The sequence below is a fragment of the Drosophila montana genome, unplaced genomic scaffold, assembly GCF_035044405.1.
Source record: "Drosophila montana isolate Dmon_TW-CO22-7 unplaced genomic scaffold, ASM3504440v1 contig_2081_1, whole genome shotgun sequence".
NCBI classification, from domain to species: Eukaryota; Metazoa; Arthropoda; class Insecta; order Diptera; family Drosophilidae; genus Drosophila; species Drosophila montana.
This window is the reverse complement of record NW_026996991.1, coordinates 1,770,226-1,796,144: the sequence shown is the minus strand read 5'-3', so window position 1 is coordinate 1,796,144 and position 25,919 is coordinate 1,770,226. Positions and strand designations below refer to the sequence as shown.

Genomic DNA, 25,919 nt, shown 5'->3' with positions numbered 1-25,919 from the left:
CCTATTTCCTACTCTTAAAAATGTTTTTATATTTAATTATATCTCCCCGACGCTATACTTCTCTTGCTCACACGGAATTCCACACAAAAACTCACATTTGCACGCAGCACACAATTTAATGGTAACGGTACCTAAAATGAACAGTAACGAAGACTTTGGCATACAAAAAACAAATATAACACACAACAACAAAATCTGGTATACTTTAAAAAAAGTGGAAGTGATATTATTGAAATGAGAGGAAAAAATAAAGATGCACATATACTTATTTCCCTGAGGTATTAGATATTTGGCGTTGCCAGCTGTTTGTCTTTGCAGCCCTGAATCTATAATGATTTTAGCACTTGTAGGGCGTCTGTTAAGTAACATAATCAATTATGTTAACAACAGCTGTTCACGGTAAGTGCTCTGTTACCATTATTAAAAACAATGCTTTTCTGCTAATTAACTGTTTTGAAATATTATTTAGAAACTACATGCTTGTTAATAAAGCTTAATCTAACTTATTTCAAATTGTAGTCTATAAGAAGATTTTTAAAGTATTTACTAAGCATTAGGTATCGGCAGTTTTACAGCCCTTACATTTGGCTCACTGTTGTTAACAGTTTGGCGTAATGTTGCGCTTCGCTATTTATTTGCCAGTCTGTTTACATCTCATGCCTACGCGTGTGTGTTTGTTTTTATTTTCTTTTGTTTCGGCTTATCAATAATTAAAACAATAACAAAATGGGTTTAAGATAATAGCAACAGCTAAAAGTGCATTAGTTACGCAGACTCGGCGTAGTTTCGAATTATTACGTTCGTTCGCGCGTAATTTTATGTGCGTGCGCTTGTGTGTAATTTTTGTTCACACCAGTTGCTCTAATCTTTGGGGGCCTCTGAAGGAAGCCCTACACACACATGGTGTCCCGTTACAAGCTACACGAAGAAGATGCGGATGTCACAGCAGCCCCCGCACCTAGACAAAGCCGCCACTCCAGGCCTGAGTCCGCCGGTCTTTTGCAATCACGTAAGTAAACATTTATCAGTTATCTAAAAATACTCTTGTGTGTGTGTGAAGAACACAGTCTTTATATGATTCATTCAAAGGTAAACATGATAGATAGCTAATAATGAACTAATGAATAGTCTTTCTGTTACACATTTTGTATTTGCGGTATTTTTGATAAGATAGTTGTCATGTGGAACCAAATATATGTGTGCGACTGACTACTAAGTATATAAACTAAAAAATTGAATTTATAAATATATACAAAAAAGGAGAGCTGGCCCATGGGGGGATCGAACCCGCGACCTTCGCGTTATTAGCACGACGCTCTAACCAGCTGAGCTAATGGGCCACAATGTCTATGGCGGATCTAAGGCGGCATATAGAATAAATGCTTGACGTTGTATTGAAATAGAGGTTTCTTTTTATTGACTTAACATACAACGGAAATCAATAAAAAGTTTCATTTGTTTATTTTTTTTCTTTTAATTTTTAGAGAAATAAATTGTACTTTTTAACACGTTTCTGTCTCGATTTTCGGCTATCTGTTTTATATGTCACGACCTGCTGCCGTTTCGTAGTTGACAACTTACACTTCGGCTTCGTGCAGGCGACCACCACACGAAGGACAAAATATTGAGTGTCCTTTTTTTCGTGGCTTGCCCGCAGTTGGCTTTCGGCTTTTGCACGTAGTGGACGCATTTGGCAGGGCGGATGCCTGAGCAATATGGAATAAATAAATATTAATTGTGCCGCCCCTCAAAACGCGAAAATCAGAGCTTATCTGAAGTAATGTAGATATAGCATTCATCTATATCGGCAGACAGTACGAAATGAAAATGGCCTTAAAACCGCCTCCTAACTAAACCGCCAACTGCACTCAGTTCGATAATTTGAAGGCTTTCGCTAATTTTAACTTGTGCATTTACGAATAACAAATGAAATGAACAAACTAACTGTCTGAAAACAAGAGATGTGTAAAGTGCCTTTTGGAAAATCAACAAATCTGATTGTTAGTGCATATAGAACGTATATTCCCCGCCATATAGTAATCGCTGTCAGCGACTGCATATGCGTGACGCGAATAACAACATACCATATATGTTTTTCGAATATTATAAATTTTTGATGTTTTGACTGCAAGTGGATACATTTCGGTCGAACATTGCTGACATTGCTTTCATTTTAAAAATTAGTCTGGAAAGGGCGACGGCGGCCCGAAAGGGCGCCAGTTCTTGGCATTGGCTGTCAGTTGTTTTAGTTCTCAAACACATGTCAGAGCTTAAGTTCAAGGCTATTGTTAGCCGTCTTTTAAAGTCGCCCCACACAGTGCCCACCCGCAGAGGTTAAAGACCTTATATAACTGAAATATGATATAATAAACAAGAATACAACAAATACAACAATTGCAACAAGCTGCTTTAAAGGTGCCTTGAACGACGCTTTTCTTGCGCTATTTATTAAGTGCCTTGGGTTCTGACCCCCACAACATGTCCGGCTGTTATCAGCGCCAGAGTCTGGAGCTGCAGGCTCCACAGGACAGCAGAAACACGCGCACCATTTCGGTGGAGCTGAACAGAAACAACACCACCTCCAGCTGCAATCCCAGCCAGCGACGGCGGCAACAGCGGACAGCCCAGCAACGGCAGGAGTCCTGGTTTCGGCATTCAATGCCGCCGGCAATTAATCGGGACTTTGAATCGTTGGAGCATCTGCAAGCGCAGGAGACGACCAACGGCTTGGACGAGCAGCTGGCGGCCTCATTGAGCAGCAAGCTGCCCGTTCTGAGCCAGACTAGCATACACCTAAACAGTGCCAATAGCAATCTCGGCTTCATCGACTCCGACACACCAAATACGCCCATCACGCCGCTTTCCAACTCGGTGGCGGGTACACTTTCCTCCTGTCAAGCGGCTGCAGCCGGAGCCGGAGCTGGCGGCGACAATGGCTCCAGGAACAAGTCGCGTAATCGCAAGGACTCCAGAGCCTCCATATTATCCAACGCAGCACGCGGCCTGCGCATGACCACATCATTCCTACGCAGAAAACGCAAGGAATACGAAGGTGAGTCGATTGCCAGGAATCAGGAATCATCATTTCAGATGAAAACAAGAAAGAAAAAGTTTCTTTTTGTAAAAATCAAATATGTCTCATTCAGTTAGTTAGCTGTTCCTATGAAACTTATATGGTATTGTAATCCGATGTTGAAAAGATTTATCAGATATGGAAGAATCATAGTAAAGCTCACCATTGAAAAGTTTGCCCAAGATATCTTTAAACAATAAAAGAGTTTTTCTAAAAAGTATTCTTTTCGAATAAAGTTTTGTAGATTGAAAGAAGCAAATAAAACAACTACAATATCAAAACTTTTTTAATTAAAAAATAAAAATATGTTTGAAAAATTTCCTTTAGAAAACAAGCTTAACCCTGAGTTATATTATTAATGTTATTGTTATTTCTATGCTTTTTTCTATGAATAAAGCTATTTGTATGAATATTAAAGCTGGATGAATCACATTCAAAACCCGTATGGAACATTTTTAATTCTGTGGATAAGCAAATTTTGTGCTGTTCTTTTCTATATTCGTCAGAATGATCTGTTAAAGATGTGGTTTCGCTTTGAAAAAAAGTGACTCAAAAGCCAGAGAAATCTTTAAGTAAACTCTGGGTTAGCTCTAAGCTACTCAGATCTAGTGCGAAGAAGAATTTCTTTGCCAAATAAACGCTGAAAGAGTTTTGTCTGATGATCTTAAACCGAAATATTCGTATTGTCGAGCTCCAATTTCTGCATTCTCTTGAATTTTATTGTTATTAGTATATGACATAGTTATAAACTACAAATCTGACTTTTTAATAGTACTTGGCTGTCGTTAAACATGATACATTGGCCATAAATTAGCCTGGCACCGTCTTAATTACATTTTTCCCTAATGCTATTAAATTGTTTTCTGTGCTTGGGCGACCCAAGCGCTGAGCTCCGCCACATTGGCGTAGACGCCCGGATAGTTGGGTAGGGCGCAGCTTCTGCCCCAGGACACGATGCCGACCAGCTGGCCGCCCGATACAAGCGGTCCGCCGGAGTCGCCCTGGCAGGCATCCTTATTGCTAGCCGCCGCACACAACATGGTCGCCCTGACCGTTGCACCATAGCCATAGCTGGAGCTGGCGCACTCCGTGCGACCCACTATACGAGTATTGATGTACAACAGTTTGGCGGAGGACAATCCCTGGTAGCTAGTCGAGCCCCAGCCGGTGCAGGTGGCCGCTGCGCCGTGCTGCGGCGTGCTGCTGGCCAGCGCGATGGTGTTGATATTGCTGCCCAGTTTGAGCTTGGTCGTCAGCCGCACCAGAGCGATGTCGTACATCTTGGCGCTGCTGTTGTAGGCTTCGTGTACCTTGAATGCGGACACGGTGCTGAGGGTGCCGCCAAGGGATTTATAATTGGAGCCGGCGCGTACACGTAAATTGGCCACTGTCACAGTCGATTTGTTCAGGCAGTGGGCGGCGGTGACCACCAGAGTTTGGCTGATCAAGCTGCCGCCACAGAAATGGCCGCCCGAACGCTGCACCGAAACTTGCCAAGGATGCGCGCTAATTGCAGCCGCAGAGCCGCCCACAATGCGTCCATCCAGCTGTGGACTGAGGCCCAGAGGCGTGATGGCCCCACTGGCCAGGGCCAGCACACCGAGTAGCACTATTAGAGTCTTGTAATACATTTCTACTGTCCAAACTTTGGTCTGCCAATGGCATTAAATTCTCGCTGCTCTACTCTATATATTGCAGCTGATTAACCCTATCGAAATTGTTGTTGACACTTAATCCCCATTAAATTTACAATCCACTGTAAATAATCATAGTGTCTTTCACTTTAGCCTGATAATCGTCCCAAAATGCAGGTAATTCTTTAGCCGCACCTGAACCCATATTTCCAGGCGTGACAGCTGCGTCTTTTGGCAAGCAAAAACTTACCAAAATGATATATTGGCTCAGGATCTCTTTAATGGACATATTTTACATTATATCTCTATCATATTGACAATCAGTAAGTTTCATTATCTATTAGTTTTATGGCCCGTAATTAAAATTAACAAGCTCTCATCCTGTTGTGCTTGGGTTTTGCCTATTGTAAATATCAAGACGTGCAGAAACAAACTGTTGCTTGATTTGCCAATATATATATAAAATATATAAAGATAGTAATTAGTTAAATATGAGTCTTAAAGCAGTCAACGATATATTTCTATTTCCAGCCACAGAATTATAAATTGTTCCCACGGCAGCAATATTTCATAGTATTCCCAAGCTCCTTAGATTTTGTATCCATTAATGAATTATAGCTGAGTATTGCAGAGTTTGGTTGAAATATCACGAAAACAAACTGCATTTTCTATAGCCTATGGCAGCTATATAATACAGTAATACGATGTTGGTTAAATATTAATAAATATTTTGCTAGCATGGGAAAACATGTAGAGTTCAATTTCGTCTTGAAAATCAGAAAAGCTTTTTAAATAACTACTATATTATATGGTAGCTATAGAGCTTGTCCGCCCGAAAAAGGCGCCAGTAAACCCTAATTGGAAGTAGTTTATTGGAAAACGTTCGTCAACTGTCACGTAGCCTCCATAAAACCATTTTCTGGTTCCGGTTCAGTAAAAGGGCTGTCCCTATAATTTATTACGTAATCAGCTAATATAAAATATAAACTTTATAAACGGTGTCCTCATTTTCCCCTAGTGGATATTCCATTAAGCTGCTCCTCACTCAGACTCTGAAAGGCAGCTTGTTATTAAAATGTAAATCATAAATATTTAAGAGCTACCCAATCGTCATTTGAGAGCGGACATGTTTTCTCCAGTTCCATTTGCCAATTCTCCGTATATGTATAATATTCAGCAAAACGTTTGAAAGTTACGTGCTTTTTGGACTGTTTCGGTCCATTTGCCTTAACTTTATCCACAGCCGGATCCTTGAGGATAAGAATCGACTTTTGACAGCTTGTATTCATTTTATTTTATTTAACTAGTGAATGGCTTTTTACTTGTGAAATAAAAACAGCTGGTTGCTAAATACTTATATTTGTTCAACCCGAAAAGGTCTTCACAAGTATAATTTCCATATATTCCTTAACTGTTGCACTACACTGGGTTCAGGTTAGAAATGTAATTAAAAGCGTTTGGTGGCAAAACCTTTTAATGCAGCAATCTTTTTAGATAAGAAGTTAAATGGCATTTGACCTGGGTTGCGCCTCTGAGATCATCAATGTCTCAGCATTAACGTACTTGCTTGGATTTCTCTTACTTCATTCTCATGACATCACCGTCGTGGGGGTTGAGAATTTATATCCTAATGGGCCCGACATGAAAGTATATTACTTGTTGTGATTGTGCCGGATACGTTGACATTTTCCAGTCATTGCAAAAAGCTTTTCAGACTCAATTTTTCATGTCCATATAATATACTGCTAGATAGAGGTAGTTAACGACTCGGTTTCCCGTGGTGTTTGAGGCTGCTTCAGGTTTGCCGCTGCTTAAAAAAATCAATGAAAATGCCTTCACATGTAACCGTGTATTCCGGTTCCTTTCATTTGAGCAATAAAAAAGCTATTTAATATGCTCTGAGATACCTTTAAACTTTTGTGGAAAATTAAAAATAAGCAAAACGAAAACTTGGCCCATGAGGGGATCGAACCCGCGACCTTCGCGTTATTAGCACGACGCTCTAACCAACTGAGCTAATGGGCCAGTACGAATGTAGGGCACAGGCAGCAAAAAACTGACTCAAAAACGAAATGCTATTATTCGCTTTGCTGTATTCTATACATAGATGCATTTCTAATGTAATGTAAACAATCAAAAAAAAAATGTATATATTCATATTTAGGTGTATAATTTTATTTATTTGTTATAAACTGTTTATATTTGACGTTGAGCAGCTAACGAATCATGTGACAAGGGTACAACAAAACACAATAACATTACAGCGACAGCTGCTGCGCATGATAACAGTTTATTGTTTCGACACTCGCTCGTACCATATAAGTTTGATTTGCGACAAGCTGTTAGCAAGTGTCAGGATGGCCGAGCGGTCTAAGGCGCCAGACTCAAGGTTGTAAATCTTGCCTCTTAAACAGGGGTTCGTATGAGCGTTCTGGTCCTCTCTGAGGGCGTGGGTTCGAATCCCACTTCTGACAATAGTTTTTTAAAATTTTTTTTAAACAGTAATTATTTAATAAATGTACAGCAATTGTAAACAGCAGATACATTTAATTTTACACACTTTTTTCTATCGTTTAGTGTGGATTTAAGAATATATATATTCAAATAAATATTATAACAAATTATCATATGCAAAATTAAACGAGAATTTCGCTTAGCAATTTAAAATCAGTCCAGGACATTTAAGCTAGGAGCAAGGGATACAAATGTGAGATTTTTTCAGCAGACTTACTAAATACTATTGTATCGACCAGTTCAACAAGTGCCTCCGTGGCGCAATCGGTTAGCGCGTTCGGCTGTTAACCGAAAGGTTGGTGGTTCGAGTCCACCCGGGGGCGATAACTAATATTTTATATTTCGTTACTAGACAATAATTTTATAAATTTTTACCTCAAAAATGTACACCAAATAAATCTTATGTGAACGAAATAAGCAATATTTAATATGTGTTATTGTAAGTACTATACCAACAACAGAATCAATCGAGCTTAACAGTGCAATAACAGCAGCAGCACAAATATGCGCATAGGGTAGTTAGCCGTACTCTAGTGTGGTGGCTTTGAGAGTTTAAATGCATTGACATTTTTGCGCCAGTTTTGTTAGTGGTGAATTCGCCGCTCAGCTGGTGAAATCTGCGGTGTTTTAGCGCTCTTCAGCAATATCTATGTGTGTTGCTCTCTCTTGAGCGCGCACAGGTTAGTCAATGGCGGCATTTGTTCAGTTGCTTTCTAAACTCACGAGCGTTTAGTACGTGAATCGCGTTATTGTTGCTAAACAAACTCGTCGTGCTTAATTGGTGTGAATAATATATTGTGTTTCGTAGAAACGTATTTGGATAAGCGATAAAATCCTGTTTTGGAACAATGCCTTTAACATTCCCCCCTTAAATACTTTGAATTTGTATACCCAGTGAATCGGCATTGAAAGATAAAAGTAAATTACAGAGCTTTTGACGACAACAGTTATTCACACATCACTTGTACATGCAATACATATGCAATGGTATTGGTAATACTAGTTGCGGCTTAACGTTGGTTTCTTATGCGCCACGTTTTATATAGTTGTGCTTGTGTAGATAATTTAAATCCATGACCAATCTAATGTTGATAGAATCAGTCACACAAGTACACACATGCATGCAAATTGTGTGTTTACATATATCCAAGATTGTGTGGGTTGGCGCCTTCTCGATTAATTCTGTTTTACTCTGCCCAACACCTTTTTCTCTCTCTCGCGCTCAAATGTCAGCGGCGATTGTCTTTTTTTTATTGTGTTTAGCATTTCTCGCCGTTTATTTCTTTGATATTGTTGCATTATTGTAATTGTAGTTCTCCCATGTGTATATATATATACATGTATTGTTTGGCTACATGTGTGTACACAAATTTTGTTCAAACTAGTTTCCTCGTGTTTTTGTTTTTTTCGGGTTCTATATTGTCTCCCCCTGTTTATCAGCGTTTTGTTTTCATTCATTTTGTTTCTTCTGTAAATTCAATGCAAGCCTTGTGTTGCACATTTCAGTTGATGTTTGATAAATGTTGAAAAGGTTGAAATTAATTTCCCACCATTTCGATGAATTAAATATGTTGAATATTTATTGTGCAGAAAGTAAACATAAATTACGGGCGGAAGGTAAATTGTCTAAAACTGTTGCATTTCATTAATTATTAATTAAAATAATAATCAACAAGTAAAGGTTCACGAAATGTCATGGAATACATAAGTTCTTGATATATTTGTATTTTTATACATTTAATGCTTGCCAAATGCTGTGGTGTGTATATTATTTTTTTTCCAATTTATTTATACATCGGTTACGTTTGAATTTCAAAATAATTATAATGCTCTTTCACAAAAACAAAAAAATAAACGTCATCATATATGTATATATTATGGAAGTGGGAAAATAAATATAAATAATAAATGTGTGTACATTTTTATGTAAGCAGCAACGGAAAATATTTGTAATACCCCAAATCAAGCATGGTAACATTCGCCTTGTCAGAGGGCATTATAATCTGTGTAATTTATTTTTTCAAAAAAAATATTTTTGAATCTGAAATTTTTGCGTGATTTACATATGCTTTATTATGAATAAGAATCCCAACTATATTCATTTCTGATCGCTTCTAAATTATATTCCATATTCGATTTTGTTTTGGATGAGCCGTTTCCGTCCACTTCTAAAACAATTTTTGGCCGGCTGCGGCTAGCCAATTATTGTTCGATTGACAATAATTTGTTATTGATTTGTTTTTTACAATTGTCGATTTTTGTCATTGTTCTTGCTGAGCATTGTTCTTGACCAGCATTGGCAATTTAGCCTTTTTCTAGCTTAATTGGACTATTTTCAGAGGAAAACTGATTAAGATTTTTTATGTCAATTCTATGTCAATAACTAAAAACCTTGTTTACTGTAAATTTCTGCTAAGAAACCCAATGAAGCTTTTTAAAACCTTCTTTTACATTTGATTCAGCTACTTTTTGAAATGATATATGGCAACACTGTAACGGACCTTGCAATCAGCCAAGCTTTGCTCACAATGATATAAAACACACACACACGCCTGCAACCTATGTGGGCCATATACATACATACATGCATATGTATATGCAAATGGGTAATTTTCGAACTGATGACAAATTTCCTTTATTTGTGTGTAGTACCCGTATTCGAAAAACCTTAAATAGTGCTGTGGGCTTGCCATAAATGGCATCGATATATTCCATACTAAATTTCTTGATTGGTGACATGTAGTATATATGTATACGCAGAGAGAGAGAGGGGGAGAGAGAGTATTCAAGGCAAATATTTCGATAACAGTTCGTTCCATTGTAGTTCCATTGTTCTTTTAATTTTTAAAAACAAATGCGCGTATTCAACCAAGTTTAAGAATTGTTCATGAACAATAAGCGATAACTAAGAAAATAGATGAAGTTTCTTTGTTGTTAAGTATTTGGAATTTTAGATAAATATAAAGTATACAGTCAGGGAAAAAAAATATTCTTTATGAAGTTCCTTATCGTGTACCGAAACGATTTTCAAGTTAAAAAGCTGCTCTTGTGTAGTTATATACATACATTACATATTATATAATATATAAATTTATCACAACATTTAATAAATTATTAACAAGTTAAAAGCTGATTCGAATAACAGTTAACAGTTAATAAAATGCATCGCTTTTCACTAACTGATTCCCTGAACAAATGCATAAAACGATTATTTTGGTTCACGACTCAATGAACTAGTTCATCGAAAACGGACCGAAAATTTCCAACTCGAATTTACATGTGTCGTAGGTTGGTGTTGTCATTGCTTTACGTTTTCTTAGTGTTAAATGTTTGCGCAAGTGTTGACTGTACAGGTACATGTGTATATACTATATGCATATACATGTATATATATATGTATATACAATGAGCTGTGCTGCTGTGAAATATGTCATTTAGCGTTAACTGATTGGTGAATCAACTTCGAGTTGAAGCTTTTAAAGCAACTTTGCAACTGTTTCGAGCCAGTTGAGTTGTTACTAATTTTGTATTAGCTTTTTTCCTCCATCAGAAACTAGTAATTGCAATTTTAATGTGTATTTTTAGTGGCATTTGGTGGACACAGTTGAATAGCGAACACAAATATGCAAGTAAAGCTGTTTGGAATGAATCCAAAATGTACACCAATATATATAGAGAATGTACATATCTTATTTTATGCTGATATTTATAGAAGCAGAATAAAAACGAGAGACCAATTTATATGTCAGTCTAAATGTTGCTAGTTCTGATCAGACTCCATCAGCTTTTGCTGTTATTTTTGGATTTCTTTGAAAGTTAACAATGAAAAGAAATTACTTTTAATTGGGCTTAGTTTCTGTAAACATACGCGCGGCCTTGTACATGCACAAATGTCATCTGTAATTACTAAAATTCACGACGTTCTGACCAGCCAGGCCAGGCCAGGCCAAGCCAGCACGGCGCCTTTTTTAATATTTATGATCAATTTCGGCCCAGTGGGCACTTCCGCATGCAATCCCAACTGAGGCCCCCACCTGCTTAGCTGCTCTAGTATTGATATATTCCCTGTAATTTAGCACACGGGTTCCGGAACGAGCCCCATTAAGCCCCGACGAATCGTCGGGTGACTAAATATAGAAATATACCACACATCTGTTATATGGAGGTATTTAATCTTTGACCAAGACAAAAAAAAAACACTTTCGTTCTTCTAAAGTAAAGCCCTTTACCATTTTCTAGTTGCTCTGAAAATCTGTTAAATAATTAAGTTTTCCGATTAGTTAGTGTTTACTTGATTTTGATTTATTTGTCTCCCATTATTGCCCCATTAAACCCCGACGAATCGTCGAGTGACATCTGTTATATGAGACTATTTAATCTTTGACCAATCCGAAAAGAACTTTTTCTATTTCTAAAGTAAAGCCCTTTTCCTTTTTCCAGTGGCTCTGTAATCTGTTAAATAATTATTTCTTCTTTTCTGATTGATTGTGATTTATTTGTTCAATGCTTAAACCCTTGTTTTAGGTGATTATTAATTTTAAATATTTAAGCAATGCATTAAAGTTAGAAGCACATATTTGCGTTATTTGAGTAACTCTGAAAGGGCATAATTATATTTGAGTGTTTGTGTGCTCGGCTTGTTTACTGTAGCTAACGTAAACACATCAAAGGACAGCCCCTGATAGACCATACCAAACCATATACCAACCCATTCTATGCATGTTTTTGGACACGCGCAAATGTGAGTGTTTACTTATGATTTGTGAATGGTCGACAGACAGGTTAACATTGTTAAGAAATTCGCTAATATTATGTGGAAGGTCGTTGACTTTTTTACCCCCAACATCCACCCTCCACACAGTCCAAGTTTTATTTTAATGTCGCATTCCTTTAATGAATCGTGCCCAAAATCAATACTCAATGTGTGAATAATTAGTCGTCAAACCAAAGTAGGCATTCAAAAGAACAAAAGTAAGAAAAACGCCCCGAAAGGGTATTCAAAATGATAATTAAATGTCAAATCAAAAGTACAGTCAAATTTCGTGTGTGCGAGCTAAACTAAACGCGAACTCATCGTTGAATTTGGAGAGAACCAAACTATAGCATATAGAAGAACCATGTCAACATGACAGATCCCAATAGGAACAATACAAATGGCAACAACAAGCCCAAGGGCAGTCACACCCGCAGTCCACAAACTGTTGGAGATCCGAGCTCCGCCAACATCAATGCACCTGGCACCGGCTTCGTATTCCAGAACCCGAGAGCATTGGCAGCTGTGCCGGCACAGCTGCGCTTGTGGTGCAAGGACTGCTTGCGCCGGTTGAGAGGGGAAGCCTTGCGACACACGGCGACAACGGGACCCACAAGCTTGGCCCCAGATGTGGGAACCAATACACGACGCCCAGGTGAGGAGTCGTCCGATGCCAGCAGTGCGGGCACAACCCAAGTGGATGGCTCTATAGCGCCGCAGCGCCTTCAAGCCGAACGGACTGATCCCAAGGCACAGCCAAGCTGGTTCTCGAACACCCGGCGAAAGTTCATGGAGAGAACGGGCCTGAGGAAGCGCAAATGTGAAGGTGTATATCTCATTAAATACTATTACCAACAGTTCAGGTATACTTTAAACTAACAGCATAAGTTTTATATGGCACTCCGTTAAACAAGCTTGTTCAGTTGCCCGAATGTCTGAATTACTTGGTCAATTTACATCTACTGAGGACTGCAGTTGTATTATTATTATTTATTCTATATTTTTTATCTTTTGTAATCTTATCGTTAAGCCAGAGACTGCTATTTAAAGTCAAATAAGGCAGTAAAATAGTGCAGATTTGATAATTGTGTACATATGTATATACAACTAGCGGGTACTTCCCGGCCATAAAGATATAGATGTAGATATAGATATAGATATAGATTTAGATATAGATTTAGATTTAGATATAGATATAGATATAGATATAGATATAGATATAGATATAGATATAGATATAGATATAGATATAGATATAGATATAGATATAGATATAGATATAGATATAGATATAGATATAGATATAGATATAGATATAGATATAGATATAGATATAGATATAGATATAGATATAGATATAGATATAGATATATACATAGATATTATCTTTTCACTAAGTACACACCCGTTAAAAATTGAAATCTGCCCACCTTGATCTCTACTTCTATTTATAAATATATATCGATGCACTTATCGAATAAAGAACCAAGTGTTGGAATCAACAGTTTCCGCCCATGTTAGACTTGCCGTGAGAATCTTGAAGCTGAAGAATTAACTTTCATTTATTAAACCTTTGACCCGCATTCGCCAACCAAGAACGTATCAAATAAATTCTCACAAACATCTTTGAAAATAAGTTTGAAACCGACCGGACGGTAATTAAAACGGTTTTCCGCCAATTTACCACTTTTGCGGGTGGAATTTGCCAAATCCCTGCAACACGTATTCATTAAGTTCTCATTTAGAGCTTTGAAAATAAGTTTGAAGCAAATCGGACAACCCTTAAAACTTCACCAAAAAATCGTAGAATCACACTTTCCAGAAGTTTTGATTCTGGGAAAAGTGTGAAACACGTCTCAAATGATTTTTCATATAGATTCTTGGAAATAAATTTAACCGCGAAACGTCACCCACCAAATCTTTGACTTCCATTTCCACCAAGGAGGAATGCATATTTAGAAAAGTGTGAATTTGAACAATGATCTTTGAAAATGAGTTTGAGGCGGATAGTAAACAAAAAGTATCATACAAACGTTTTTCGCGATTTTTCCACTGATGCGGGTGGAATTTCCCGAAACCCCGTCTTAACGTGTACCTTTATCACATGATGTAACTACAGTGAAAATTTCAGCTTCCTAGCTCTTGCGGTTTGGGTTGTGCTATCATCCGTCAGTCAGTCATTCAGCCAGTCGTACAGTCAGTCAGTCAGAACAAATAGTTTTATATATAGAGAAGATAAGTGCAGAGTAGCTCGTAGTCTAGCACGCTCGTCTAGAGTAATCTTTCTAGATTACAATTTTTATTGGCCCAATGCGGCTAAGACATGCACTTGCTTTGTAAATACCGTCCAGGGACGACGGCTAGTTACAGATGCCAGATATCCAAATACAAAGAGGCTATTCCGAGTGCCCAACTACAAGATACCCTGTACTCCCTGATGTGTTGCCGTAACAAACATTTATTCCAGCCACGAAAAGCTGATCCTACTCCTCATTAACTACAGTCTATGGTCCAATCTTTAAAAATATTATAGTGCTTGAAGTTGATATTCAAATGTGTGAATATACCGCAAATCAGCTTCTCACAAATGTGGCTATTCGAAGTGTGAAATATTCTTGAAATGTGTTGCAAAATTAATTTAACGTGAACCGAGACGAACAACTGTTGATGATGCTGCCTTCCACACATTTGCATTTGCACAGCTGCGCTATACCCCTTGTTTATGCCTATCTTATTGACTAAAGGGTGTTTCAAGGGTTTGCGACACACCCCAAAGGATACAAATCAGAACGGCGCAATTCGCCTCTGCCTGGGCTGAGGTGTTGTTGGCCGACCCCGAGTGCCTAGAACTTTTCGCTCATTATTACCTACCGTGGCCAAGTCCAGCAACACACGGCTCGGCTCGGCTCTCCCGTGTTGGTTTCAGTCGCAACGTTAAGCTGCAAGAGAGCACAACACGCAGCACGCAACAAACTGGGGCAACAGTTCGGTGGAAAATTCTGTGTGTGTGTGTGTGTGCAGCTAAATTGTGTGTATGCAAATATTTTGGCATATTTGGCAATTGTCGTTTGTAAAGAATTAGTGCTAGGTGCAACTGTTTGTGGCACAATTATCGAGTGCATCACGTGGCAGTCGCTGCGTTCAACGTGCGACAAATCGATACTGCGCACTTTTGACGCACTTGCCCGAGTGAGTCGCTGCCAAGTGTGAATCTCTCGCGAGTTCCTTCAAATCTACATACCTAAAAACTTCAATTTCTGCATCATAAATACACCTAAATATAGAACAATTTAAATTCCTAATGTACCTGGCAAAATGTGAAAGTTGAGGCAAGCTGAAGAAATTATTCCGCCCGAGCAAACGGCATTTGACCGAAATGTGGCCAAAATTAAGAGCGCAAGCGCTGGCTCTGTGAAGCACCTTAAACGCGCACTGGCACGCCCACTTGTAGCTTGCTTGAGCAGGCAGTAGAGCATTTGGCCATAAGAAAAATCAAACTGGAGGGCATACTGAAAACGAAGGCAGGCAGCAGGGAGAGCATTGCTTTTCAGGCGGTCGGCTCGGGCATTGAGGAGAGGGACGTGACGGACGCGACGGATCTGGAATCGATTGAGACGGCCGCAACGGAGTTGATTGGCGACATCAACGACGATTCGAATCGTATCTTAAACGTGGCAAAGCATCCAAGCCGACGCCGGAGACCATCCGTGAGGCAGTGCGCCCATCGCTGGACCAGAATGAACTTTCGCAATGTATACAGAGCGCTGCGTATACGTTGGAGTCGTAAGTTAACCCACTCATTTTCACAGATCCCTGTGAATATTCAGTATATCCGCCAAAATGGGTGGAAGTAGGGTGAAGTATTTACATTTCAAACTCAGTGTCTAAGTGTTTCGCAATGTTTACAGAACGCTGCGTATACGTTGGAGTCGTAAGTCCATTCAGTCACTTTCACAGATCCCTGTGAATATTCAGTATATCCGCCAGAAAGGGTGGAAGTAGGGTGAAGTATTTACGTTTCACCCTCAGTGTCTAAGTGTTTCGCAATGTTTACAGAGCGCTGCGTATACGTTGGAGTCGTAAGTTTACACACTCATTTTGACAGATCCCTGTGAATATTCGGTAAATCCACCAGAAAGGGTGGAAGTAGGGTGAAGTATTTACGTTTCAAACTCTGTGTCTAAGTGTTACAGAGCGCTGCGTATACGTTGGAGTCGTAAGTCCATTCAGTCACTTTCACAGATCCTTGTGAATATTCGGTAAATCCACCAGTAAGGGTGGAAGTAGGGGAAAAGTACGTTTCAAAGTCAGTCTCCAAGTGTTTCTCAGTGTTTAAAGAGCGCTGCGTATACGTTGGAGTCGTAAGTCGTAAGTCCATCTACTCATTATCACAAATCCCTGTGAATATTCGGTAAATCCATCAGAATGGGTGGAAGTGGGGGGAAGTACGCTTTAAACTCAGTGTCCAAGGGTTTCGCAGTGTTTAAAGAGCGCTGCGTATACGTTGGAGTCGTTAGTCCATCCACTCATTTTCTCAGCTCCTTGTGAAATGTCCGTAAATCCACGAGAATGGGTGGAAGTAGACGGAAGTACGCTTTAAACTCAGTATCAAAGTGGAAAATTTTCATTGGCTTTAAAACTCTCTAAGTCTTAGTTTTCAACGATTTGCGAAGCCAGAAATTAGATGAAAAAAACTACTTTGACCGGGCAACGTGCTAATATGTGCTCTTATACCTACGTATATAAAGTCATCTTTTTAGGCTAGTTAAAGTTGGCTCATAAAGTTAGAATATTCAAAATTCCTAGCATCATGTTTGTAACCTGTGTCACGGCGGACCCAGTCATAGAAATGTGGCGGTTGATGAAGAAGCACAGGATCATACCAGACGTTGTGACTTGCAAGCCCCATGAGATCATCGATGTGCTCTATCCTTGCGATACCGTTGTCAGGCCGGGCTGTCTCCTAACCCCACTGAATGTGAGACACGAGCCAATCATTAGGTGGATGGCAGACCCTAACAAGCTTCACACGCTGGCCATGATCGACCCGGATGCCCCAAGTCGTGCCGCGCCCACAAAACGGGATTGGCTTCACTGGCTGGTGGGCAACATACACGGCTGCGATGTGGCGCTTGGTCAGACGCTTGTGGGCTACATTGGCAGCCGTCCGCCCGCCAAAACCGGCCGTCATCGTTATGTCTTCCTGGCCTTTAGGCAGCACTGCGAGCTGGACTTCGACGAGCCCTACATACCCAGCAGTAACTACGAGGGGCGGCCCAGCTTCAGCATCAAGCGATTTGCCAAAAAGTATGCCCTGGGCAACCCCATCGCTATCAATTTCTTCTTTGCCAAATGGGAGGACGATGTACTAAAGTAAATATAGGGTGCTGCTTTTGGTTTCAATAAAAATCGATAGGCTCTATAAGATTTGTATACATATTGACTGATTGACTGATTGATTGATTGACTAGCGAATAGCCCAAACTCTGGCGACTTTCATACTGAAGTTATATTTTGCGTACGCGAGCACAAGGTCTAGGACAACAGCAAGTGTGGAGAATTTGTGAAAAATTTTTTTTATAACTATTGTTGCTTTCAATCCGATTGACTTTAAGCTTAAGTTAAAAAAATAATGAATAGTTGCTTAGTTGATTTTGAATAATCCTGCCCATTGGTCGGGCAACTTCGAATATCCAGTTTTTTTTTACATATATGTTGTTTTATCGTTCCAGATGATGACGATGAAATTCCGCACTTCAATGGTTACGAGTCGAATGACGCGGAAAAACGCGTCATTTCGTTGAACGCGCCACAGCCCACAAAATATTGCAATAACCGTATATCCACGGCTAAATATAAGTGAGTAATGAGAATGGGCAACGATTATCAGCAGAGTAGTACGCATTTATTTGCTATGATCTATTTAAGGGTCGCGGCCTGCTCTGATAAGATATGACATCCATTTGCAATACTAATTGATTAATAAATGCTTCTGTATTTCACACAGTGTCCTCACCTTTATACCGTCGTTCCTCTTTGAGCAATTCCGACGATATTCCAATATATTTTTCTTACTTATTGCATTATTACAACAAATTCCGGATGTGTCGCCAACGGGTCGCTACACCACATTGGTGCCACTCCTCTTTATACTCTCAGTAAGCGCCATCAAGGAAATCATCGAGGATTTGGTAAGTTCATGTGTTAAAAGCGACATTTCAGATACATTTATATATATATTTATCTTTATTTGCAGAAACGACATCGCGCTGATAATGAAATCAACCATCGATTGATTGAGCGCTTAGAAAATGACACTTGGACCACGGTGCGCTGGTCCGAGCTGACAGTTGGGGATATTATAAAGGTGGTCATCGATACATTCTTTCCTGCCGATTTAATATTGTTGTCGTCAAGGTGAGTAGTCACTATATACCCGACCCGACCCGACCCGGTTTGAAGCTGAATCTATAATATATATATTATTGCATACTATATCTATATTTGATATATTGAATTCTTTGCAGCGAGCCGCAGGCCATGTGTTTCATTGAAACGGCAAATTTGGATGGCGAGACGAACTTGAAGATTCGACAGGGCTTGCCGTCGACAGCCAAATTACTGGAAACGAAAGACTTGTTGCAATTGGAGGGCAAACTTGAATGTGAATTGCCGAACCGGCTATTGTACGAGTTTAATGGCGTGCTGAAGGAGTATGGTAAACCGTAAGTGCAACCTCTGTTAAAGCTAAAGCTGATTGATTCCGATTTAAAAACAAAGATTTATCCTATGGGCAGTGCCTGTTCACTTGGCAGCGATCAGGTGCTACAGCGTGGCGCCATGTTGCGGAATACGGCCTGGATATTCGGCATTGTCGTGTACTCGGGACACGAAACAAAGCTGATGAAGAACTCGACCTCGGCGCCTCTTAAGCGGTCCACTGTCGACAAACTAACCAACACACAGATTTTAATGTTGTTCATGATACTGATCTCTCTCTGCATAACAAGCGGGCTGTGCAATTTGTTTTGGACGCAAAAACATTCCCAAACGGACTGGTATTTGGCCATTGGAGACTTTAAGAGCATGAGCCTCGGCTATAATCTGCTGACGTTCTTCATTCTGTACAACAATCTGATACCCATATCGCTGCAGGTCACCCTGGAATTGGTGCGTTTTCTACAGGCTATCTTCATCAACTATGACATTGAGATGTATCACGAGGAGTCCAATATGCCGGCCAGTGCGCGCACCTCTAATCTCAACGAAGAGCTTGGCCTGATTAAGTATATCTTTTCGGACAAAACGGGCACGCTGACACGGAACGTGATGGCTTTCAAGAAGTGCTCCATAGCAAAGCGCATTTACGAGCCCGAACGCACGCCCGAGGAATCGGACCTGGTGCAGAATATACTTAGGAGGCAGGAATCCTCCAAGGACATTGAGGACTTTCTGGTACTATTGTCCGTGTGCCATACGGTGATACCAGAAAAAAAGGAGGATGGCACCATTATCTATCATGCCGCTAGTCCTGATGAGCGTGCTCTGGTCGATGGTGCACGAAAGTTTGGCTACATTTTCGACACACGCACGCCTGACTATGTGGAGATAAATGCATTGGGGAAGCGTATGCGCTTCCAGGTACTGAATGTACTCGAATTTACGTCGACACGGAAACGGATGTCGGTCATTGTGCGAACGCCAGAGGGTAAAATAAAGCTCTTCACCAAGGGCGCCGATTCAGTTATATACGAGCGTCTCTCGCCGCGTGATCAGTCATACCGGGAGACAACTTTGCAGCATTTAGAGGAGTTCGCCTCCGAGGGCTTGCGCACGCTGTGCTTGGCCGTGGCCGACATTGATGAAGAAGTGTACCGGGAATGGAGCCAGACACACCACAAGGCGTCGATAGCATTGCAGTATCGCGTCAGCAAGCTGGAAGATGCCGCAAATTTAATCGAGACCAATCTTCGTCTGCTAGGCGCAACTGCAATTGAGGACAAATTACAGGATGGCGTGCCGGAGACCATATCCGCCCTGCTGGAAGCAGGCATATACATTTGGGTTTTGACCGGGGACAAGCAGGAAACGGCCATCAACATTGGTTACTCGTGCAAACTGATCACACACACCATGGACATTATCATACTCAACGAGGGCAGTCTGGACGTAAGTTGCATTGTGTGCAGCGTTACAAACTTGTCAATAATTTAAATTTGCTTTGCAGGCCACTCGTGATGTCATTCTGCGGCACATTGGCGAGTTTAAGAGCTCCTCGGTCAAGGATGCGAATGTGGCGCTCGTCATCGATGGCAAGACCCTGAAGTATGCATTGACCTGTGACCTGCGCGGCGATTTCCAGGAGTTGTGCCTAATTTGCCGCGTCGTCATCTGCTGTCGCGTTTCGCCCATCCAAAAGGCCGAGGTGGTCGAGATGGTTACGCAAAGCACCAAGGCGGTTACCCTGGCCATTGGCGACGGTGCCAACGATGTGGCCATGATACAAAAGGCAAGTGTTGGCATTGGCATTTCGGGTGTGGAAGGTCTGCAGGCATCCTGCGCCTCTGACTACTCGATTGCCCAGTTTCGATATTTGCGTCGCTTGATTCTCGTCCATGGCGCCTGGAATTATGCACGCATCAGCAAGCTGATCCTCTACAGTTTCTACAAAAATGTCTGCTTATATGTCATTGAGCTCTGGTTCGCCCTCTACTCGGGCTGGTCGGGACAAATTCTGTTTGAGCGCTGGACCATTGGCCTGTATAACGTTGTCTTCACCGCCATGCCCCCATTTGCAATTGGCCTCTTTGAGAAGTTCTGCACGGCCGACACAATGCTTAAGTATCCGCTGCTGTATAAACCCTCGCAGAATGCCAAACTCTTTAATGTGCGAGTCTTTTGGATTTGGATTTTCAATGCTTTGCTGCACTCGGTCTTTCTCTTCTGGCTGCCGCTGTTCGCATTCCAGGAGGAAGCAATTTGGGGGGATGGCAAAACCAGTGACTATCTGCTGCTGGGCAACATGGTCTATACGGTGAGTTAATACAAGAATTTATTCAAATGAAGGAAAAGTATACGTATATAAAGTTAATATATATAATTTTAAATTGACTTGTTTGTATTTTGCAGTATGTTATTGTAACCGTTTGCTTGAAAGCCGGACTCATCACCAGCTCCTGGACCTGGCTAACGCATGCCGCCATTTGGGGCTCAATTCTGCTCTGGTTTGTGTTTGTTCTGATATATAGCCACATTTGGCCAGGATTGAGCTTTGCGAGCAACTTTGCCGGCATGGACTCTCAACTACTGTCGACGCCCGTCTTTTGGTTTGGTTTGGTGCTGGTGCCCATCGCCAGCTTGCTGATCGATGTCATCTGTAAGCTGTAAGTTTCGAGTCATCAAACTAATCTGGGTGTATATGCAGCTATTAATTATTTTTCGATTCATTGTAGAATACATAATACCGTTTTCAAGTCGCTCACCGAGGCTGTGCGTGAGTCGGAAATACAGCGTCACGATCCCTCACAGGTGATGGAAGAGTCGCGCTCCTCGTAAGTATTCAGTTGAAAGAGAGAATCTATTGATATACACTATGTATTTGCAATATTTTTGGATTTATTTTCCTATCAATTGGTTAACTATTTGGCATCAATTGATCAAAACCAAAAATATGCTACTCTACATTTTCAATTTGAATTGTTGCGCCTTTTCCTATTATTTAGTAGTTACTTTTATTGATTTTTGGCACGGACCGTTCGGAAATTGAACAAGATATAATATATCTGTGAATGTCATACTATATATATATACATATATATATGTATATTATTCCTTGCGGTCCCTGCTTTTATATATGCATTTTTCGTTTTGTAGTTGTCTGCACCATTTTGTGAGACGTCTTTTCATTATATAGCTAATGCTATTAGATCATTTTGCATTTAACTAATCACCTAATTTAAATAATCTGTTAGTCACTTGTCTAACTGTTCAGACACTCATGTGTGTATTTGCTTATGTATCTGTCATTGTTTATTGAACTTTTATTAATTGCCTCACTATTAGTCAGCAAATCTATTGCAATTTGTACTCACAAAGAACACGAGCGTTTAGAAAACTAGTTGCAATTAGCGGCAAAAATAACGAACGAAAACTAATACTTATCACTTAAATAGATATACGTGGATTCATATCAAATCGAAAAACAAGCCTATATATATTTGAAAGAAAAAAATATATATTAAAGGACTCTCATAAGTTTTTTTTTTTTTACTTGTACCAAGTAAAAACATATATCTAAGCTAAAGATCTGTTCAGTCGATAAATGCGTATTGTCCAACACTGGATGCTCAATTTCCCCAGGCTCAACTGCCTGACCCTGAGTTTTCCGCCTGTTTACAGGGAATACTAAAAAGTTTATTGTTAAGCATTAATTATATAACAAAAAAAAAAACAACACAGCACAGGGTATTATATAGTCGATAGTAAATTTGTTTTTTGTTAGCAAAAACACAAAACATTGCATATTTGTATTATAAATATATATTTTTAGCAAACAATTGCTTGGATTAAATTACGTATTTATTTAGTCATGAATTGAAATTGAGTTGATTAGCAAAAATGTGTGTTTTTTTTAGTAGCAAATAAACACGATTACGTTTAATTAGGAGACAAAATTTGAAAAGAAATATTAAGTATCAATTACCGAAATTTGTGCCATCAATTGGTAATATTATTTACTTATTAGCAACAATAATTTTGAAACCAAACAAACCCAATTATTAACAATTGACACACACATTTCGAATACATAAAACATAATGCTTGATCCGAAATATGATATCGCATAAACTCATTGTAATCAATCCCAACTCCTTATGCCCAATCCACGATAATTGTTAAAAACTACGCTCTTCCACCAACTCACTCCACGATGAATGGCAAATAAAAGGGAATTTCGTTTTAAGCACGGACGTATGGAAAGCATGTTGAGTCGCAGAAGGACTCCAGGCAGGCGGAGCATAAACGACAGGAATTCGCATACCTCGGCTCGTCATTTACGCGTCGAAAACTGGGATATCGATGATGATGAGCTGGATACCCAGGAACAGCAGCGGCAATATAATCGCCGAAGTCACCGATTAGCGGGTGGCTCCCATCATGTGGACAGCGTGGGCAGTGGGACTCTGCATATGTAGCCAGGCGGTTGGAACAGAATCTCTATAATAAGCCAGGTGCTTGTATATGCACTATGTATTAACAGAGAATCTATTGTTTTATGTCTTAATATAAATCAAATATATAAATTAAGGGCTCATTAAATATATTATATGCATATTTATTGTATGTGCTCAGGGCGTACAAAAGCCATATCCATTCCAATCAAAACTTGTAGTATTCATAGAAAACTGCATTCTTCATAAATGTACAGGTGTAATTCTTAAAATTTATCCAACTGTGATACTGATTACTCTAGCAAATGAATTGTGTGCAATTATGAAAATGTTTTAGATTTTTAAATAACATGTTGTTTATATTCTAAGCTGATTGTTCTACTATTAAGTATTCTTTTACTTAAAAACATGCCAACAAAGAGTTGGTTCCTTTTCTAAATTGAACTATACCAACGTCTATAGTAGATGTACAAAAACTTGTATGAAATCCAGTTAACAAGAACTTTAATTTAAGAGAAAGTTTCCTGTCTCAATTGTTGTGCTTTAATGTTATTGTTATTTTGTGAAATATACATATATATACTATATACATATAGTCAATTAATTAACTGTATAAACATAGTCACTAGCTTAAGCAATCCCTTAAGTACATCCCATCATTAAACCTTCCTGTATACCCAACCGGTTCAATTAATATTAAACTCAAAATACACTCCGTTTTTAAAAGAGCATCGCGAAAATATGGCAAATATTTTATACAGCCTAAACGAAAGTGATTCAAGAAGCTAAGAAAAAGTTAACAAGATTCTTAATTTTATAAGCCCTATGGACATGCCTGTCTTGGCTTAACTATGTATCTGTGTGAAAACTGAATAAAATATGTTATAAACTATATAAGTTATGTATTAGTTTTCATCATATATATGTATGTAGGCTGCATTTGCTGCCGAAGTTCGCATGCAATTTAATACCCTAACAAAAAATATAGTCCACTAACAGAACAGTTCGGCGCACATTTGACATATGGCTGAATGTAATGCACTTTAATTATTCTTTTATTTTTAATTCTAACACAAAGCAACAATTAAAAATGCAAATTAATTTCCTTTATAAAATAAAACTCAAAGCAATTTTTTTAAATATCTATTTTAAAATTCTCATATATTTTCTTTGCGTAACTTGTATGTGTGTGCGCAGTACTATGAATGCCTTGGGATCAATTATTCGATGTAAGTAATTCATAGATCAAATGTGTAAATCAAAAAATAGTAACATATATGTGCACATATATATCTATATACATAAAGTCCAACTCATATTCATATACAGTCACAACCATCCACGATATTTCAATAGGTCACGAATTTATTTGCAATTAAAGGATATCTATTAGGTACTCGTAGTTTCTGTATAAGGGCAAAGGTAAACAGCACCGAGTTTATAAATAAATAAATATATTTAAGGTTTATTTCTGTTTTTTTTATCCTTCAGATTATCAAGTTTGTACGCATTGCATGTTCTATTTTTTTTTACAAGATTTCGCCATTACTTTTATGTTTGCCGTTTGTCGAATAACAGTCTTTAGTTTAACTAATATTGCCAAAATTTGCATGCTCCATTAATTTGGTCACCCTCGATTAAATGTAGCGACCTATGCTTACTTATCATTTTTTTTTTTAATGGCCGTAGAGTGCTAACAATTTAAATTGAAAATTTAAGATCTGCCACGAAAAATGTTGAAGAACCAAAGAATCCACTCTTATCCAAATTTATATACTAAACGTCCTGCGAAACTGCAAAACGATAAACAATTAATTCTACAGATTCACTGAAACTGCGAGATTGCTACGCAATGTTTTCACCCGTCGTGCCAACACAAGAGTCGAAACGGAACTAGAATTATCGCGTGAGTACTACCCATATATCAATCAGTTCCAATGTGTACAGTGTTCAGTATACAGTGTACAGTGTGCCCCCAAGGGCGTTTGTTTTTAGTACAGTTTGGTCAAATGGCCAACGATTGGTGGCAGCATTTCATTTTTTAATGGGCTAGTTAAGTATATGTATACACACGCGTATAGCCACGGTTATCAGCTGTAGCGTATCGGTTAATTAAAGAAATGGCTTTTGATTTTATATTTTTCAAACGTTCTGCGTGGGGGGGGGGGGCTGTCAGGTAACTATTGTTTTCACAGCAAAAACACATTTCATCCACATGTTCATTAAAAAGCAAACCCCACCCAACTCTACCATATGCAATGTATAATTATTATATCTGATATCAAAATATACATATTTTTCCTCAGATGGCTATGCATTTTCCCAAGAGGAAGGCGGTGCTGTGCCGCAATCTATAGTTATACGCGCCTATGACACGAATTTGCCCAAACCAGAGGGCAATTGAGAACCTCTCGAGAGATAAGTAAAAATAACGGCAGCTATTGTATTTATGGCTATGCATTAGTTAAAGCAACACCTGAAACTTATGAAAGCTTATGTATGTAAAAGGGCCAAAGAATAAAATCATTTAAACATATATATTAAGCATACTAAATAAACAAAAAACAAGAAAATAACAATGTTAACTGAAACTTTTGTGAAATCACACACTCTTTTTCTGGTATTATTGCATCAATATATTCTAAATGTGTCTTACATTACTATTTTTTTTATATATGTTGCATATGATAACTTAAATGTGTATGTGTGTCCTAACTGTTAATTATTTTTTAAGTCAGAAACTCTTAAATAAAGCCGTTAGAAGCATTTGATTA

The 25,919-nt window shown here is 39.1% G+C and overlaps 2 protein-coding genes and 4 non-coding genes across 15 annotated transcripts; 3 read left to right on the top strand and 3 right to left on the bottom strand.

The window, feature by feature from the left end:
* The first annotated feature begins 732 nt into the window (after nt 1–732).
* Nucleotides 733–25,919, top strand: ATP8A (ATPase phospholipid transporting 8A1). 9 transcript variants are annotated; one of them, XM_064680009.1, is made up of 11 exons: nt 2,464–3,052; nt 17,707–17,833; nt 17,982–18,165; nt 18,231–18,391; nt 18,502–18,699; nt 18,772–20,143; nt 20,202–21,008; nt 21,104–21,357; nt 21,427–21,525; nt 24,969–25,051; nt 25,452–25,919. In XM_064680009.1, exons 1-11 carry the CDS (start codon nt 2,479–2,481, stop codon nt 25,547–25,549), a joined length of 3,957 nt encoding a protein of 1,318 aa, XP_064536079.1. In that variant the 5' UTR covers nt 2,464–2,478; the 3' UTR covers nt 25,550–25,919. The 9 variants fall into 9 exon arrangements, with proteins under 9 accessions (XP_064536085.1, XP_064536079.1, XP_064536081.1 ...); XM_064680011.1 differs by lacking the exon at nt 24,969–25,051 and adding an exon at nt 24,343–24,374; XM_064680013.1 differs by lacking the exons at nt 2,464–3,052; nt 24,969–25,051; nt 25,452–25,919 and adding exons at nt 7,937–8,139; nt 12,250–12,800; nt 22,923–23,293.
* TRNAI-AAU (transfer RNA isoleucine (anticodon AAU)) lies at nt 1,267–1,340 on the bottom strand. Its single transcript has one exon. It is a non-coding gene; the product is annotated as a tRNA-Ile (tRNA).
* Nucleotides 3,771–6,666, bottom strand: Ser8. Of its 2 annotated transcripts, XM_064680021.1 has the most exons (2): nt 6,652–6,666; nt 3,771–4,692 (listed from the first exon to the last, which is right to left on the bottom strand). In XM_064680021.1, exons 1-2 carry the CDS (start codon nt 6,664–6,666, stop codon nt 3,925–3,927), a joined length of 783 nt encoding a protein of 260 aa, XP_064536091.1. In that variant the 3' UTR covers nt 3,771–3,924. The 2 variants fall into 2 exon arrangements, with proteins under 2 accessions (XP_064536091.1, XP_064536089.1); XM_064680019.1 differs by lacking the exon at nt 6,652–6,666 and having other exon boundaries at nt 3,771–4,748.
* On the bottom strand, nt 6,659–6,732 carry TRNAI-AAU (transfer RNA isoleucine (anticodon AAU)). Its single transcript has one exon. It is a non-coding gene; the product is annotated as a tRNA-Ile (tRNA).
* On the top strand, nt 7,059–7,181 carry TRNAL-CAA (transfer RNA leucine (anticodon CAA)). Its single transcript has 2 exons — nt 7,059–7,096; nt 7,137–7,181. It is a non-coding gene; the product is annotated as a tRNA-Leu (tRNA).
* On the top strand, nt 7,471–7,544 carry TRNAN-GUU (transfer RNA asparagine (anticodon GUU)). Its single transcript has one exon. It is a non-coding gene; the product is annotated as a tRNA-Asn (tRNA).

Coding starts and splice junctions, on each gene's coding strand:
- ATP8A (XM_064680008.1), top strand. CDS start 2,479: ATGTCCGGCTGTTATCAGCGCCAGAGTCTGGAGCTGCAGGCTCCACAG. Junction 18,392..18,501: donor TTAATATTGTTGTCGTCAAG/GTGAGTAGTCAC, acceptor AATTCTTTGCAG/CGAGCCGCAGGCCATGTGTT. Junction 21,526..22,922: donor ATGGAAGAGTCGCGCTCCTC/GTAAGTATTCAG, acceptor GGCAAATAAAAG/GGAATTTCGTTTTAAGCACG.